Here is a 17658-nt window from a genome sequence, read left to right as displayed (position 1 = left end):
TGCAAATTGTTCTTATATAAATTCCCGGCTAACAGCTCGAATGCATCTCTTCTACCCTCAGTGTGTTTATACATCTGTATTTTATTTTCACCAAGGAGCCATTCTCAATATTAACAATATTCTTATAATAAGCAAACACACTTCGAAGGCTTAATTTAGCTGCTCTTCTCAAGCTTTTGAGTGGCATTTTCCAAGCAAGAAGCTATGATACATCCTGCTTGAAGTATGAAAGATGCTTCAGATTCTGAAGGGGGATGAATGCAGTTTTGATAAAAGACACCAGGTACATATTATATGTAGCTCTAATTCAGTAGGATAAAAATACTTGAAAAGGGATGAAGGTGTAGTGATCTCTGCAGATAACATCCTCTCCAAAACATAATTCTTTCGTTATCTTTCATGCGCTTTCCCTTACCCACAGTAGCTGAATAGTATGCACGGGCTTTACTTCTAGTTACCATGCAGGTGTTAATGGTGACAGATATCGTGATCCCTAGGCTGTCTTTAAACAAGGCTAGGGGTTTACCATTAAATTTTCGTTTCTTTGAGAATAAGCCCCTCTTTTGAAACTCCTGAGTACATTTCATAGGATCATAGAATCATAGAACCATAGAATAGTTAGGGTTGGAAAGGACCTGAAGATCATCCAGTTCCAACCCCCCTGCCATGGGCAGGGACACCTCACACTAAACCATCTCACCCAAGGCTTCGTCCAACCTGGCCTTGAAAGCTGCCAGGGATGGAGCATTTACAACTTCTTTGAACAGCCTGTTCCAGTGCCTCACCACCCTCACAGTAAAGAAACTCCTCCTTATATCCAATCTAAACTTCCCCTGTTTAAGTTTTAACCCGTTACCCCTTGTCCTGTCACTGCAGTCCCTAACCAAGAGTCCCTCCCCAGAATCTCTATAGGCCCCCTTCAGATACTGGAAGGCTGCTATGAGGTCTCCACGCAGCCTTCTCTTCTCCAGGCCGAAGAGCCCCAAATTTCTCAGCCTAAAATCATATAATACCACATTGGAAGGGAACTCAAGGACCACATGGTCCAACCTCTCTAGGAACAGGAAGACCCTGCACCCAGCACCCTGTCCAGCCCTAACTTAACAGCATCCAGTGTTAAGGAGTTCAGCACTTCCTTAGGGAGACTATTCCAATGGCTGGTTGCTCTCTGTGTGAAAAATGTCCTTCTTTGTCCAGCTGGAATCTCCCCAAGAGTAACTTGTGCCCATCACCCCTCATCTTTTCCATGGGACTTCTTCTAAAAAGGGAGTCTTTTGTTGTCTTGGTAGCCACTAGTTAAGTACTGGCACACGGCATAAGGTCTCCCCAAGCCTTCTTTTCTCCAGGCTTAACAGACCCACCTCTCTCAGCTTTTCCTTCAACAGCATCCCAGTCCTTGGGTCACATTTGTGGCCATTCTCTGAACCCACTCCAAGACTGTCCACACCTTTTTTGTACAGCAGGGAAAAAATCTGAACAGTGTATTCCATATGTGGCCTGACAAGCACTGAGTAGAGCTTTTACATCACTGAGCTGCATGAGGCTGTATACTGTGAACCACTAGATTTTCCACATTCTCTGTGATTGCCTGTGTATCTCTCTATAGTCCCTTGCCCATAGATAAGAATGGCTGTGGTTTTGCTGAAGGTATTTTTCTTCTTCATGTGTTGTAGACAGCAGCATGTACATTTGGACACCAAATTAGTACGTACTGTATTTTCTAAGGGGGGCTGGTATCTTGAAAAGACTCTAGATGCCTTTACAAACTGGTTTCTACCAGCAGATACCAAATGAGGTCTGCCTATAAATATTGATTTGTTGGGCTTTCTTTTCAAATGAAAGCCACAGTATACGCCAGTTAAATAACAAAGGGAAAACAAGAGGGAATATATGTGTCTTTACATTTTCCCATGTGATTGCAACACAATTATCTGAGCTTGATAGAGCAGCTTTGTTTATTAAGGGCATCCAGCACTGCTGATCTTTATTGCCTATTTTGTACCCATTCCACACGTTGAATTTCCTGTAATGATATTAAAGAGCATACATATCAGCATCGATAAAGAATTCACTCAAGATTATTACCATGGCTAGGGAGAGTTGCTATGCCCAATATTCAGAAGGAACTCTCGGAGCCAAGTTCCATCCCCAGATCAGCCTACGCAAGTCTTACGAATATGAGAGGTGTTAGTAAGTGCTAAGGGAAACATCTAAAGCTTTGATTTTTCTCATGATATCTTATGTTCACAATCTGCTGAAAACACAGCTCGACTTCAGCTGCTCAGCAGAGTTCATGTTTTACTCACCAGCACAGAAAGGTTGTGCTACTGGAGGGGTTTACAAGCCTTGCTAGTTTAGCCTCAAAAAGACAGAAAATCTAGGAAAGGAAAGGGTTAACTAGTTCATGAAAACATGTCAGAAAGGTTAATATCAGAGAAAGGAAAACAGCATTCAACATAAAAATGTTGTTTGCCTACAAAGAGATGGATGCACTTCCATAGAAATTTCTATGAAGGTAAATAATATCACAGGATAGGCTTGGCAAAAGTAGGCAAGAGAAATTTTACTTTAAAAATCGAGTGAGATTCATTTATGAAAATGGTTATTTCTTGCAGTTCCCTGAGAAAGAAGGACCATGCAAGGTGGAGAAGAGAAGGCTCCTGAAGGGGAGTCCTTAGAGCAGCTCCAGTGCCTGAAGGGGCTGCAGGAAACCTGGAGAGGGGCTTGGGACAAGGGCCTGTAGGGACAGGCCAAGGGGAATGGCTTTAACCTGCCAGAGGGGAGACTGAGATGAGCTCTTAGGCAGAAGCTCTTCCCTGTGAGGGTGCTGAGGTGCTGCCCCATCCCTGTCAGTATTCAAGGCCAGGTTGGACACAGGGGCTTGGAGCAAGCTGCTCCAGTGGAAGGGGTCCCTGCCCGTGGAAGGGGGCTGGAGCTGGAGGAGCTTTAAGGTCCTTTGTAACCCAGACCCGTCTGGGATTCTATGGTACTAGGATTATAGTACACTTTTTTGAACTGATGAGCCAGTGTCCAGAGCTGGCTACAAGCTTTTAAGTGCAACACAGTCCTCTCGAGAAATCCCCAGCAGCAGCACTAATGACAATAGCAATAATGCAACCTTCCCCAGCAGTGTGTTACCTCATGTCATGCTTGGCATCACCCAGGACTAAGGGGCTTCTCAAAGACATGTGAACTTATGTTCTGGTTTGCCTACTTCAGGCTAAGAAAGATGCTTCCAAAGAGGAGCACCCAATGTGACAAGACTGAAGTGAGTCCCATTGGTGCCGGCTCTGGACATATCAGACTGAAAGTGTTGTTCCAGCACATATAGCAAAGACATAATCCACCATAAACCTGCAACAAAGAATGTTATTTCAAAGGGATTAACTCCCTGTGACCAGAGCCTGTACAGCAGCTGGTTCCTCCCTTGTTATTTGTCACCCTGAAGACTTGTCTCTGTGTTTAGATTGGGCTGGTTTAGCTCAGCACAGTCCAACACAGCTTTACCTCACCAAGTGGCTTCAGGGCAGTTGTTCAAACATTCAGAAATGTTGTTTAGTGGCCACAGGGGTAGGACACAGATGATGAGATGCTCCTATTCTGTGTTCCCTGTGCTGTTATGTTCTCTATATGCTCCAGGTCATTGACAGCCTGCATCAAACGAAGTTAATGAACAATGAGCTTAGTGCCAATGCATTTACTCCTCTCTCTTAACTATTTATTAATAATTGGCCTTCTTTCCTTTCTCCTCCATAGTCTTACAAATTATCTGTGACAATTTCCTGGCCTTACAAAATATCTGTGCAAGACGTCCTGACCATCAGCAGAAAGGCAGGGTGCAAACTAGATTCTGTAGGCTCAGAAATCCAACCTTGTGTCTTTAATACACTTTAAACAGAAAAACTAAGAGTTTTCTATCATATCTAAAATGTCCCAAGATGAGATATGTTTAGCAAATAGACACAGTAATGTTTGGTTTATACTGGTACATACCTACAAGTTTTTCTAATAAAGAACCCACAGTGTTGTTACTGGTTTTAAGTGTACAGTGTTCCCAGAATATGTTAGGTGTTCCTGGATGCCTCTGTGGAGAATAAGAGCTATCCACCAAATCCTAACATATCCACACGCAGTGTTTTGTGCAATTACTGCTGTTAAAATCTCACTTCTAGACAAACCATATGTTACATGTTTGAATGCATCTAAGGACACTCACATTTGAAAGGATCTAAGAAAGCAGTAGGCGCCTATAGTAGATGAACTATAGCTCATGACTGCTATGGTGTGTAAGGAATTCAGAATCACAGAATAGTTGAACAACTTCTATTTTCTATTGTTTCAATTGTTTTCAGCTCCAACCTCTGCTCCCAAGGATTTGACAGTCATTACACGGGAAGGGAAACCCCGGACCGTCATTGTCAGCTGGCAGCCGCCGTTGGAAGCCAATGGAAAAATCACTGGTAAATATTTAAATTATCTATCTTCTCCCTTTATTTACCATTCTGAGCATTCGATGCTTTCACTCATTAACTCTTTTTTCTTGGGTGCTATTTGATCTGATGATATTTTATTTTCTTTTACTTTCATCATCCAACATGTTTTAGGGTTCAAGTCAATGTTAGGGGTACTGTAGGACCTAGAACTTGAGATGTAAATCTGTATTTTTAATTGCTAAGAGCAGTAACATAAGTTAAAAAATGGAGCACCTGAAGTGAAGGTTTTGTGGTTCATGCTGCTCAATGATAATTAGAAATGACTAATAATTAGTATTTTGTTTAGCAAGAGTGCAATGCATAATACATGTAATAATAGGTTGCTCAGTGCAGCACATCATGGGAGAATTTATTGGTAGATATTTGATTTTACAGTAACTATTTAAGGCAGTGATGATCAGGAAAAACCCTAATATTGACTGACAAGAGCTGAACTGAACTGGTGCTTCACAATGACAGATTTTATTTTCCAAAACACTTCATGTAACCTTAGTGTCTAATTAAGAAATTCATTACAAACCTTTAATGTTAATTTAGTTTGAAAAATACAGTAGAGTTCTATCTGAGATTTTGCTTGTAACTGATCATTTTGGGCTGTTAATAGACATCTCAGAGCCTTATAATTAGTAGGAGAATTATTGCCCACCTTCAATAACATGCACATTATGGTCACATTACTACTAACAGTTGGGTTGGACCTGTTCTACAGCGTATTTATGTGTGGGTGAATGAAAATGTCACTGTTAGTGCTCATAATCCCAGTAACACACTGCTGAAGCATTGAGGAATATAAATGCAAGAGGAGGAACACTTCAGAACAATGTCCCATGTGAGCCATTAGCAGTGAAGAGCCCTGGGTAAGCTTTAAACAGTGTGTAACTCAGCAGGGCCTTACTGGCATCAGATGAGCTGTTGTGAGTTACACCAGGAAAGTAACCCACTTTATGTTATCAGTAAAAATAAGGATATATTTCCACGTGGACATCACCCAGCAATAACAATTTCTAGGCCAGACTTGCATAACTGTGTACAATTTCGCTCCATATTATCATCAGGACTTTACAATCCCTGACCATGTCCAAAGGAGGATGTTTTGATGAAATGCCCCTGTTTACACTAACTTAATTTAGCCATTAGAGAGAAGACATGGCCGTTCTGATGGACAGCACACCCAAATGAGTGTTAATAGTCCTGATTCCCCAGTGAGTAAGAGACAAAATAAAATACAAGCTTTCCTGACTTCCAAGGCATGAAATCACTCCGTGGTGGCACCTTTCAGAGAGTTTTTCCACCAGGAGCAGCATTCAGACCTGAGACCAGACTGGATCCCCTGGCATCCATGCACAAACTTGTTTCTTCTAGTGCTGGGTTGCAGAATGTCTCTCGAGCGAAGTTTTTGCTGAGTGCATAGTCAAATGTTTCTTAGGCATATGAAGCAGGGCTGCAAAGTAGTTGCAGGGTGTTCTAGACCTCTCAGCCCTGATTACAGGCTTTTTTCTTCTTCCCAGAAGTTCATTTACAGGCAAAGTAATTCCTATAAACTGTAATGATATCCTAATGCTGGTCCTTGTGGTCTCTAAGTTCTGAAACTTCCAAGTTTTATTCAGTGGAAAGTAGTTATTGTGCTACTTTAAGTTACCAAAATTCTGAGCTACCAAAACTTATGATTCTCCATTTTTTTCCCAGAATACTTTCCCCTATAGCTGAAAAGAAATATTGCATGGCTTCCCATAAACACCGTCATTTAATGTGGGTCATTAATGCCGTATAATTTTATTTTAGGATGGAAACACTAAAGACTTATATTGTATGGTTTATGGAAGCTATCAGACTGAACGATATCTCAAATGTCACCTGAATTTGAGAAATGAGCTTGTAAGAACCTGTTAATTATTAAAAATTAACCTATTTTCATGTTTGCTAAATCTGTATTTCTTACAGTGAATACTGTAACTGTGGTTTTGTTCTAAAAATAAACAAATGTGTGTTTTTGTAACTTTGCTCAAAACAAAATAGACCGGAGGCCTGACATCCCTGCTTTTAAATAGAAAAGCCAGATTTTTAAGAAATCTGAATTTTGCCTGTATTTTATCAAAGAAGCACCTTAAAAATTGGTGAAGTGCTAACTGAGAGGTTGTGTTTCTTCAGCTTACATCCTCTTCTACACTTTGGACAAGAACGCTCCCATTGATGACTGGGTTATGGAGTCCATCAGCGGTGACCGGCTCACCCACCAGATCATGGATCTCAACCTGGACACCGTGTACTACTTCAGAATCCAAGCTCGCAACGCCAAGGGAGTGGGGCCCCTCTCTGATCCTACTTTCTTCCGCACGCTGAAAGGTTTGGATCTGTGTCATCGGGATAGTAATGACACACAGCATTCTCTTATGCTTCTGTGGGAGCTTTGCAATTAATGCCACTTCAGCCAGAAGAGATCCTACTGCTTGAAATTGTTGCTGAGAGATAAAAGCAAAACGCTAGGTACAGTACTTGATGAAAGTAAACCACATAATGAGGTGGTAAATATATTTCTAAATTCAGCACTCTGACACCACCTAACTTTCCAGCAGCAATAACAAAACTAATTAGATTTGACTGGGTTTCTCTAGGGAGGTCCCTCTTCGTTTTGGATCCTCTTGTGACTGTAGGAACCTGTAACGACTCGCTCCTATCAGCAGAGCAGGCACGCAAAATCATGATTAGAAATCTCAGCAAGCTGGGATGCAGCTTGCCTTTGCATGGGGAAAGTTATTGTACATATTTTTCAGTAGATTTTATTAGCAACAGACTAATTAGTGCTTTACCCTTCTCTGTAAAGTGACCAGTGAGGAGGAGCAGGCAAAACAGGGGCACCCTTTATTTTCCTGGTATTCCAGTGCCTAGATGTTCACGAGAACAAAGGACTGCACTTATGTCAGATTCAATTTCAAATCAACACAGAGAGAGATTCCTCTGCTCTCTTCTCCACTGTCTGTCTGCGTGAAGCCCTGACATGATCTACCCAGTAATTATTAGTTATGAAGATGTAAGCAATATTACTGTTAGTGGGAAGCAGGGTGCTTGAGGCAGCTCTGCTCCTTCTATTTTAACTGTCACTCAATCATTTGCACAAAGGTATGAAATTACTTCTTAAAAAGGTGTGTAATTAATAAAGAACGCAAATGACACAAACAGTGAACCTGTTCCAGGAAAGAACCATGGCATGTGAGAGAGCACGTTATTGCTGTGCCTCCTCTGGAGAAAATCCTGGGATTTGCCTGTAAAAATAACAACATAGCAGAAGACAATTGAAACAGGACACACACTGGGCCTGAGTATTCATAACTGGAGGGGAATTAAGGAAATCCAGATTCAAACCTTGCTGGAGAGGCTTGGAATTAGCTCTCACACTCAGGCCTCTGCCGTATTTAACGTGAGCTCTACTAAGCAAAGTGACTGCAGAGAAAGGGGTGCCACACCACCCCCGTATCATTCCCTTTAAGGGATTTGTTGTTTGATTAGTGGGAGATTGTATTGGAATTCTCTGTCAGCAAACCTTCATGTGAATAGCAAATTTTTGCCCTGCCTGTGAGGGAAGGCGGGGAGGAATCTCCACTTTTCAACCTTTAAGAAAGGCTTTTGATGAATGAGCCAGTGTCCACAGCCGCACAGGCAGAGAGCTTGCCCTTTTTCCTTCACTATCAGTGATATCAGTGTCTCTAAAGCATGCTATTGACCGTTGAATAGGAGTGAAAAGCCTCATAGACTGTTTCCATGCAGTAGGTGGAGAATCAGAAAAGAGAAAGAAAAACTGTGTCAGTTCACACTGAGCTTATCATCGCCTGCCCAGGTTTGCAGGACTTACTTGTCCAAGTCATGTCTCACTCTGAATGAATTATTGGTAGGATCCTGATTATTGATTCTCTACTGCCAAGAAATGCGAAGAGATAGCACTTTGCGGGTGCTTCGTCTCTATCAAGGGGATGGTGCCAACTTAATTTCATGCTCAGAATCTGTGCCAAGCAGAAGTCTATTAGACTGAGCTTAAAAGAGACAAGGCATCAAAATATAATAAGCACAGACTAATGAGATATGAAAAGATATAGAGACCCGGATATCCAACTAAACCAAAAGATTAATGCACTTGATATCACCTGCTTTGTAATGTTTACACAAAGTACCATGAAACTCATTTGGGAAATGAATTCTGAATCAGACAGCATCAACAGATACTGAAAAGATGAATTTATACAATTGTTACATCTTGTAATAGCCTACAAGGACTATGTCTAATACCCTGCCATGAATACTTAATGATATCCACCCTAAATATGTCATGTTCAATACTATTCAACTGTTTTTTTGACAAATTTATCCCTACATTTGAGGTGAAAAGACTTTCTGAAGTCTTGAGTGCATTCTGAATTATGCAGAAATGTTGGTTTCCTACCCATAATGGTTATTAACAGAAGATATGTATGAGCCATACGGCTATGTGTGTTCTGATGGCAAATCTATGTCCTGATCAGAGGAAGTTTTAGATCACGAGGAGCTAAACAGGCGTCAAAGATCCACTAAGTCACCCACGCTCTCGTTCCATACATTATAGCACTTAAAGCTCCTGCAAGGAAACCAAGCTATTACTTGTGTTGTAACTGCAATGAGAGTATTTGTAGTGAGTTTCCTTTACTAATGAAAATGTAGTGATCTGTGAGAAAGAGATATGTTTACTAGTAAGTAACACTACCATGGAATAATGAGTTTATATTCTTCCACCTCAGCTTCACTGATGATAATATAGACAAAAATGGGCAAATCCTGAGGTTATGTAAACTGTTGTTACACTGTGCACTGCAATCAATCTCTGACAGCTTTCATCAGTTGAGAATCTGCCAGTTTTATGCTCTGGCTGGTTAAATTTATCACTTAAACCGTGGAGAATCTGATACACACATTCTTAGGGACCTGGAATAGAAGGCTGAAATGTGATCGAACGTCTCACCTTTTTATTGTTATATAGTTTGGACCAGAATTTGAGACTGTTGCTAGGATTTTTCTTAATGCTTCCTGAGTCTAGATGACTTCAGTAAATATTATGTATACGTATATACTTACATGTGTTTAAGGAAGAGAAGCAGACAGTGCCCAAATCGAATGTGCATTTTGTGCAAAGCAGGGTATTTTCCCAGATTGCCCTGATGTTAAAGTCCAAGTCTCCATGTTATATCAATTTTATGGCACATATAGGAATGACTTTTGGAAATTCATTAATTTGCAGAAGTAAATACACAGTCTGCAATGTTTTTGCAACTGCCCAATGACACATGGCAACTAAAGAGTGAGTGAATGAACTGGGAGATGGGGAGGAGGATTGCCTTGATCTTTTAAATAACTTCTCAGCAACTTGCTTTTTCATCTGCTGCAGAAACAAGCAAATTTTAGAACTAAACTTACTAACGTGTTTATGCTTTTTTGGCTCAGCCGTACCTATTCGGAATTACAGCCACATTTACAAACAGACCTCACTTGTGTGCTGACTCCTTTAAATAAATGACAATGAGGGAGTGGTTATCAGAATCTGACAAAGCATTACATCACATATAAAATGAAGAAAGTTGCCTGTTAATGCACTGATAGACATAACATCAAACATGGACAAAGCACTGGATCAGATGCGGTTGTAAGGGGAAGGATGGAAAGGGAGAGAGACAAAGAAGTAGTTAAGAGCTTCACAGTACTCTCAGATATTCCCATTGAGCTAAGATCAACAAGGAAAACCGTATTCCTTGGCTTTCTACAGGACACCAGATTTAAAGTTGCCGCTGCACCATTTCTAGAAGAGCCCTGAAATGGGCAGGTGACGCCGATCCCGCTACTTTGCTCCCCTTTTTCGAAAGGGTGGTGTGGGGCAGCATTTCTAGCACTGCAGTGCCCTCTAATGCTGCCTCAGCATCGTAGTCCAACAGCATTTCCCAGTTCATAACCGCTCCAAAACTTGAGCCCCCAGGACCTGCTGGAAGCCAACATTAGCCATCAGAGCTGCAGCATCTCCTGGCACTAGAGGTGTTGCGGGTTTCACCTCCTCTATCGCAAGGAGAAGGAGCCAGGGCAGCGTCTAAGGGGCATCCATGCTTAGATGGAGGTAACCACACTCACAAGCAAGGCTTCATGTTTTCATGAATATAATTGTCCTAAGGGAAAGGTGATAACCCAGGTATGGCTCGGTGGGGAAGCACAGGCACACGGGTTCCTAGAGAGTTTGAGTCACTATGCTCCATATACCCAGTTTCCCTGCATCCCTGAGAGGGGATTAAAAAATTACTTGAGGTTTGGGGGGTCATCATAGGAGCTATTCCCTCTCTGCCACAGGCACTGAGCTCCTGGATGTATCTTTAAATGTAAATTACTCCTACTTCAGTACCTCCATTTGTTCCTAGCACGATGCCATGGTCTAGGGGAGGTTTTGCCATGATTTTAGCAGCGAGGGGAGCAGCATGCCCTGCACCTGCAGGCAGTGGTTATTTGACTTCCAGATTCGTGTACCAAATCACTTCTTTTCCCCCCAATTTCCTGTACTTAAGATTCTTGCATAATTTATTAAGCAGAGGACTGGTTAATGCTCTACGATAGTAGCTACTTATGAATCAGAGGAAAGTTTAATTCCCTCAGCCATATCATAAATAGTCAGAAGTTGTAGCTGTGCAGGAAAGCTTTTAATATATCTATTGAATTTTGAAGTCTTGTCTGGTTCACTTCACGCTATCTTTTATGGTTATTATGCAAAAACATGTAAATAGTTTTAAACCGCTTTGTAAAAAGCTGAAAGAATAATAATGTAAGTCAGACCAAGCTTTTAGCTTGTAGGTGGTTTGACTGTAATTATTTAAAGAGGCAGTGTCTCTCTCCCTTTTCCTTCTTGCTTGATTAAACTTTCCAGCTTACACAAAAAAAAAAGAGAACAAGAGGATTAAAAAATGATATAGTAAGGGATTCACATGAGGAAGAACTTGGTGAAAACAGTCAGTTTGAACTGGTTCTTGAAGCAACCTGGTCTGATGGAAGATATCCCTGCCCATGGCAGGAGGGTTAGAACTGGATGAGCTTTAAGGTCTCTTCCAACCCAAACCATTCTGTTACTCTATGAACATTGGGCCTCTAAGAATGCTGGGGAGGGACTCTTCGTTAGGAACTGTAGGGGTAAGACAAGGGGTAATGGGTTAAAACTGAAACAGGGGAAGTTTAGATTGGATCTAAGGAGGAAATTCTTTCCTGTTAGGGTGGTGAGGCACTGGAATGGGTTGCCCAGGGAGGTTGTGAATGCTCCATCCCTGGCGGTGTCCAAGACCAGATTGGACAGAGCCTTGGGTGCCATGGTTTAGTGTGAGGTGTCCCTGCCCATGGCAGGGGGTTGGAACTGTATGATCTTAAGGTCCTTTCCAACCCTAACTATTCTATGGTTCTGTGATTCTATGTCTGCTATAACTCATGGTGCAACCTTGGTTCAGTGTTCCAGGAGCATTTGAACGTTTCTCTTAGCCATATGGTTTAGCTTTATGTAGCCCTGCGAGGACCAGGGAGTTGGACTCAACGATCCTTTTGGGTCCCTTCCAACTCAAGAGACTCTGAGATTCTATCATCCTGTGTTTGTCCTCTCAGCTCTCCAGGATCTCTTGGGAAAATGGAAGGGTAAAGCTCACCCTGTCCTCCTGCACCAACCGTCCCCGGTGCGGGAAGGCAGCACCAGCCTGCTAACCCTAATAGTTGATGTGATGTGTCGGCTTGCCTGCGAGGAGCTGTCAGCCTCTAATGACATTGTCTCTTTCTTGCAGTGGAGCACCCTGACAAAATGGCTAATGACCAAGGTACGGTGCCCTCAATCTCTCTCCTTTCCTCGGGGCCGCGCTGGGGAGGGGGCCGCGCTTTTCACCTGCGCCGCACACCTGATGAGGCAGACGCTGGCGTGATAATTAATCTTGTTAATGAAGTTCTGCTTGGCTGAGGCTGCTGCTTTGATGGGGAAGATGTAAATTTTCAGGAGAGGAAATTGTTTTGTCTCTTTTCTGAAGGACCAATTAAAATGTCAGGCTTCTTTGTATGAAATAAATTTTTAGTCTCTGCTGCACTTCTGAATAATTCACATTAAGTATAATTAAGCTCGGCATAATTTCCAGGCTCTTCTTGCACCCTTTCGTGGGTTATAGATTAGAGTTCAAAAGCCTTACAGTGATAAATGATATATCATCTTTTCTTTCAAACCAGCAGCTCTTATTTAATAGTAACAAAGTCTAGTCAACTTTTCAAGGCAATATCATTACATTTTCCAAATACGAATATACGTTTGATTACTCACAGTTTCTCTGCTCCTACCTACCTTTCAATACTTCTGAAGTCTGTTGCTAGGGTATTTTTTCCTTTTATTTCTTTCAATTACAGCTAGAGCACTGTACATTTATGTGACATCTGCCCAAGGAAACAGCCACAGTGACATTAGGAAAGTTCAGGCTTGAGCTTGTAAAGTTTATTTGGATTTGTACTCTCATTTTCCACTAGTTTAAAAGGCAAAGCATGGTGTAAACCTCAAATCCCTGGATTAACAGCAGGTGCCATCTTACTCCAGCTTAGTGAGTTGAGCTAACCTGCAATAAATAATTCCTGGGGAAAGACAAGAAAGAGTTATCTAGAAGATCAAAGTCAATTCTAGAACCTTTCATTGGCTTTGCTTCAACCCGGAGCACCCCTGAAGGGTATCCAGGGCATATTTCATCGCTAAGATTTGACTTTGTACCAGGTAGCACATACAGTCTCACAGCAAGGTAGCACACTGCAAATTCACCCTCTGATTTCAGCGTATGATTTGCTAAAAGAAATAGAAGCATACAAATTACAAAATAAAAAATAAAACAGCTGGTTTTCTTGGTATGACTCAAATTGAAAATGTCAGGTTTGACTAGATAAAAACTATTCTCAAATTGTTAGGTTACAAAAAAGCCCAAAAGTAAATTGTCAGTATGTCTTTTCCAAATTTGCATTTAAGATGTTTTCAGGCAGGTTTGGAAAACCTAGGAGAGGCTTCAGCACAAAATCACCTGGTAAGCAGGACAGGAAAGGTGTCAAGTTCAATTAAAGAAAAAAAGAAAAAAAAAGGAAGGTTGGATGGAAAATAGAGTGTGTGTCTTAGTTCTTCACCCGGTGTGCTGCTCTGTTTCAACATAACTGCACAGCTCCATGTCCATACTGTAGTGATAGTTAATGGATCTCATTGAACGATCTCAGAACGTGGAACATCTGCCTTCTCTGCTGGTTGTGATTTGCAATGGCAAAGCCAGGAGCAGCGTTCCAGCAGGCATAACCTGCTATAGCCATTGTAGGACAACCACTCCTATAGACATGGTCCATCCTTTCATAATGCTGCCAAAGGGAGACCAAGATGAGCTCTCAGGCAGAAGCTCTTCCCTGTGAGGGTGCTGAGGCTCTGGCACAGGGTGCCCAGAGAAGCTGTGGCTGCCCCATCCCTGGCAGTGCTCAAGGCCAGGTTGGACACAGGGGCTGGGAGCAAGCTGCTCTAGTGGAAGGTGTCCCTGCCCGTGGCAGGGGTTGGAGCTGGATGAGCTTTAAGCTCCCTTCCAACCCAAACCAGTCTGGGATTGTATGAATACTTGTTCCAGATCTTCTGCCCATGAAGCAAGTATGTGTGTAAGCAGTGTCTGGCTTGTTCATGGATTTCTGCTTGCTTCTGTTCATGTAAAGTGGCAGAAAATCCAGAATTTGTTGGATGCTCTACAGTTTCGTGATACTTTATGGGAGAAAAAAAAAAGAAAAGAGTAAGAAATGTTGAAAAGTGGTTTTATGTTCCATAGAGTGGTGAACTCATGCCCATCAGACAGACATAAAGAACCAGATCCTCTGCAGAAAGACCAGCCTATCCCACCTTGTGTTTAGTTAATGAGGAAATGTAAATAAGCATGACAGATTAACTGCAGTTGTTCTGTATATGGTAGGTGAATACATTTTCCTCAAACTAACACATTAAAAAGAGCTCTGAGTTTTCTGTTTTCTGTTTTCTGCTTGTGCAGTTGTGTTGTTCTGGGAATGCTGTGCCCCTCACTATGGAAAAACCACCATCAGAATACTTCATTGCTCTTGAACAGCCCAGACAGTGTTTGCAATGTATTTAGTGAGCAATACCCCTTACGGACTTTAAACAGGAAAGATTTCAACAGTTCTCATGCAACTACTTGCAGCATGATGTCTGGCTAAACCACGTCCCCAGGGTGATAACTGTGCTGTGATTGCAGGCACAGCCTATGGTTCACAATTGCTTTAGGTGTGGTGAGGGTTTTTGGTCTGATTTAAGTCAAATAACGCACACAAAAATGAAATCAAGTTAGTGTGTTCTTAGCAGACAGCAGGTATGTACAGCTGGAGTTAAACACAGTCACTCCTAGGACATAAATACTGGCTTTTGCCTAGGTAGCTGAAATACACTGCAGTTTTGTTCTTTAGGAACGTAGTATCTATGGAGGATAAATTCTCAGCCTTCTGTTGTATCTTACATAGGCTTGTTCATATCTGAATTCTTTCCATTTGACCTTAATGATGAATTCTAATGATGAAACCTGAAGTCATCACCTGCATTTCCTTGATCTCTAGACACTCTGTTAAAAGTAACTGGATGATGCCAGGTCTCAGTGTAACTGTACTCCATGCGTAAGTGTTAAGACAAACAAAGTCAAAGTTTCTAAAGGCTCATTTGCCTTAGAAATCATCAAAGCTACTTCTTTAATCATCCTGAACCAATGCCTACTGAAGTCAATGGGAGCCTTTTAAATTACTCTGTGCTTTGGACAAGGCCCTTAGGGCCATTTCAGCCACAAATGAAATTCTTATTGAGTGGCATGAATTAACTCTGGTAGGTCATCTGTCTCTAATGCTGGCTCATGGTTCCTAAGGTCAGGAAGCAAAATTAACTACTTGGCAGCAAAGCATCGTTGGAGGGGGCATGGGCAGAGACCCCGAGGTTGCAGAGCATGAAGAGATGGAGGTTTGAAAATCCCAGATGTATGTTCTTCTGGAAGGGATGGTACAACCGCTACCATCCTTAGGTGCAAACAGAGAGGTAGGCTGGAGAGGAGAATTTAAGGAGAACTTCTAATGCCAGGGCAAGCATGCTCCCTAATGCTGCAAGTCCCTGGGAGAGCCAAGACCAGCTGCTGCAAGAAGGATCTACCACTGTCAAGAGGAAGGAGGAAAGAGGAAGGAGGCAAGAGATACCCCACCTCAGTTACTTCATTCTTGCCCATGAGTGAGGGATAGTGTTGAGCCCATCCCATCCCATGGATGCCTCGGTCCTACAGTATCTAATAGACAATAAGAAATCCTTCTGTGAAATGCAAATAATGTTTCCAGGGTGCAAAGACTGTTATCTGGAAGGGGGAAAAAAGAAGCATTAGCATCTAAAGAATCAAACTACTTTCCCAAGAGAGCCCTTAAATCTGAAGTGGGTCCCTATCCCCTAAATGTGTCAGCTTCCTTTCAGGTTTTTATTATGCCAGTATGCAATCGGTAGAGCAGGGCATATACAAAGAGAGTAAAATCGGGAATGTAGAAGTAAGAATTAAATTACAGTTTCAGATGCTCAAGAGAGAATTTTTGTCACAAACATCATGTATGTGGGGCAGGGCTTTCAGAAGAGCTGTGGTAGAGGCTTTGTGGAGTCTAAGAAACTCTTATTTATGATTTTCATCTGAAATTTATAGAGGCAAACTGGGCAAAGAAGAGATTAATTCGTTGTGGTTTAACTCAGTCCAGTTTTCATTTGATAAAACAATATTAAGTTCCTTAGTCTGTATTTTGTCAATATAGGAATTGTCAATAGCTTTCTGTTGACATCAGAATTAGATTTTTGCAAGAGAAAAAAAGAATAAAATATTATTTCTGCTCTTGGACTACAAATGTTTTATAACATCCCTGTACATTTTGATAAAAAGAAACAGTTTCTTCTTATCTTAGGAAATTTCAATATATTTTAATTGTTCAGTTGTTTTCTGAAAGCACACCTCCTGTGGAATGGGTCATATAAACTGTCCAGATACACTGAAATATCACTATGAAAAAACTGATGCGTATGGAATACAGTTACAATATTTTTTTTATATGGCATGACTCTTTTTTAAACCAAAAACTCAATATTTCCAAATTTAGACTTAGTTTTTACTGCCATGGTGGGGCCAATGAGAGGCCCCACGCTTGGAGCAGGACCAGTGACCATACCCAGGGTAGCAAAAGATCACCTGAGACTGGCATCCACAACATTTTTTTCCCAAGTCCTGAGGCTGATGGTGTTCTGCATTGTTTTGCATCCATATGAAGGCACGTGGAAGGGTTTCAAAGCTATGCTGGGGGATTTGCCATTCTATACCTTGGTGCTCTGCATCTCATGAGTTAACAGCACGCTGCTTGCTTGAGCTTCCACAACAAGGGGGTTTGAAGCACAGTCTGGTCATGCCCAGAATTCGGCTTGCTGCAGTTCAGCCTCTTCCATGCTGGATTATTGCTGGCATGTCGTCCTTTTCCCATTTGAAACCTTCCTGTCCATGTTTTTCTGCATATGCTTTCCTGTGTGAAACAGCTGCTGGTACAGCTAGAGGCTGATACCAACCCCAGACAGTCACATCACACTGTGACTGCAGAAGGCAGCAAGTTTGCCTCTTTTTTTCCATTAAAGGTGGCTCCAGGCATTCTGTTCTGAGGCTGTTTTGCAAACTCTGAGCATAGCAGCAGTGAAAGGCTGAGCAGCTCAGGTCTTTTATAAAGCCCTGCCTCCTAAACAATAACGCAGTGGTCTGTAATGCTCTTTGCTAGAGAAAAGAGACAAGAAGTATCCCATTTATTGGAATAACCCATTTTGGGCAAATAATAATAATAATAGTAATAGTAGTAATAATAATAATAATGCCTTTTAAACTCTGTCCTCTGGCTGTGTTTACCAGGCAGGTGTAGGAACTCTTTCTTAAGGCCCAAAAGCTTGAAAGCATCTCTGAAGACATGCTTGAAACGTTAAGAATGGTTATTTCTGCATATGGGTTTTGTTTCCTGCTATGTTGAGACACAGCTGAACCAACTGTCTGTGGATGCACTTCAAAAAGGAGGACTAGAAAGTCAGCAGATGATGTGGTATCTGCCT

At 41.8% G+C, this 17658-nt stretch overlaps 1 protein-coding gene across 1 annotated transcript in view; it reads left to right on the top strand.

Moving 5' to 3' along the window:
- DCC (DCC netrin 1 receptor) overlaps positions 1-17658 on the top strand; it is a 602068-nt gene that overhangs the window by 534930 nt on the left and 49480 nt on the right. The window contains exons 19-21 of the mRNA XM_062615397.1: positions 4353-4460; positions 6642-6836; positions 12305-12337. Coding sequence (XP_062471381.1) covers positions 4353-4460; positions 6642-6836; positions 12305-12337 — 336 coding nt within the window. The remainder of the gene's footprint in view (positions 1-4352; positions 4461-6641; positions 6837-12304; positions 12338-17658) is intronic.

The sequence above is a fragment of the Pezoporus occidentalis genome, unplaced genomic scaffold (genome assembly GCF_034315485.1).
Source record: "Pezoporus occidentalis ecotype Australia unplaced genomic scaffold, CSIRO_AGI_Poc_V1 ctg180, whole genome shotgun sequence".
Taxonomy (NCBI): domain Eukaryota; kingdom Metazoa; phylum Chordata; class Aves; order Psittaciformes; family Psittacidae; genus Pezoporus; species Pezoporus occidentalis.
Note: the sequence above shows the minus strand (reverse complement) of the source record. Positions and strands in the feature narration are given on the sequence as shown.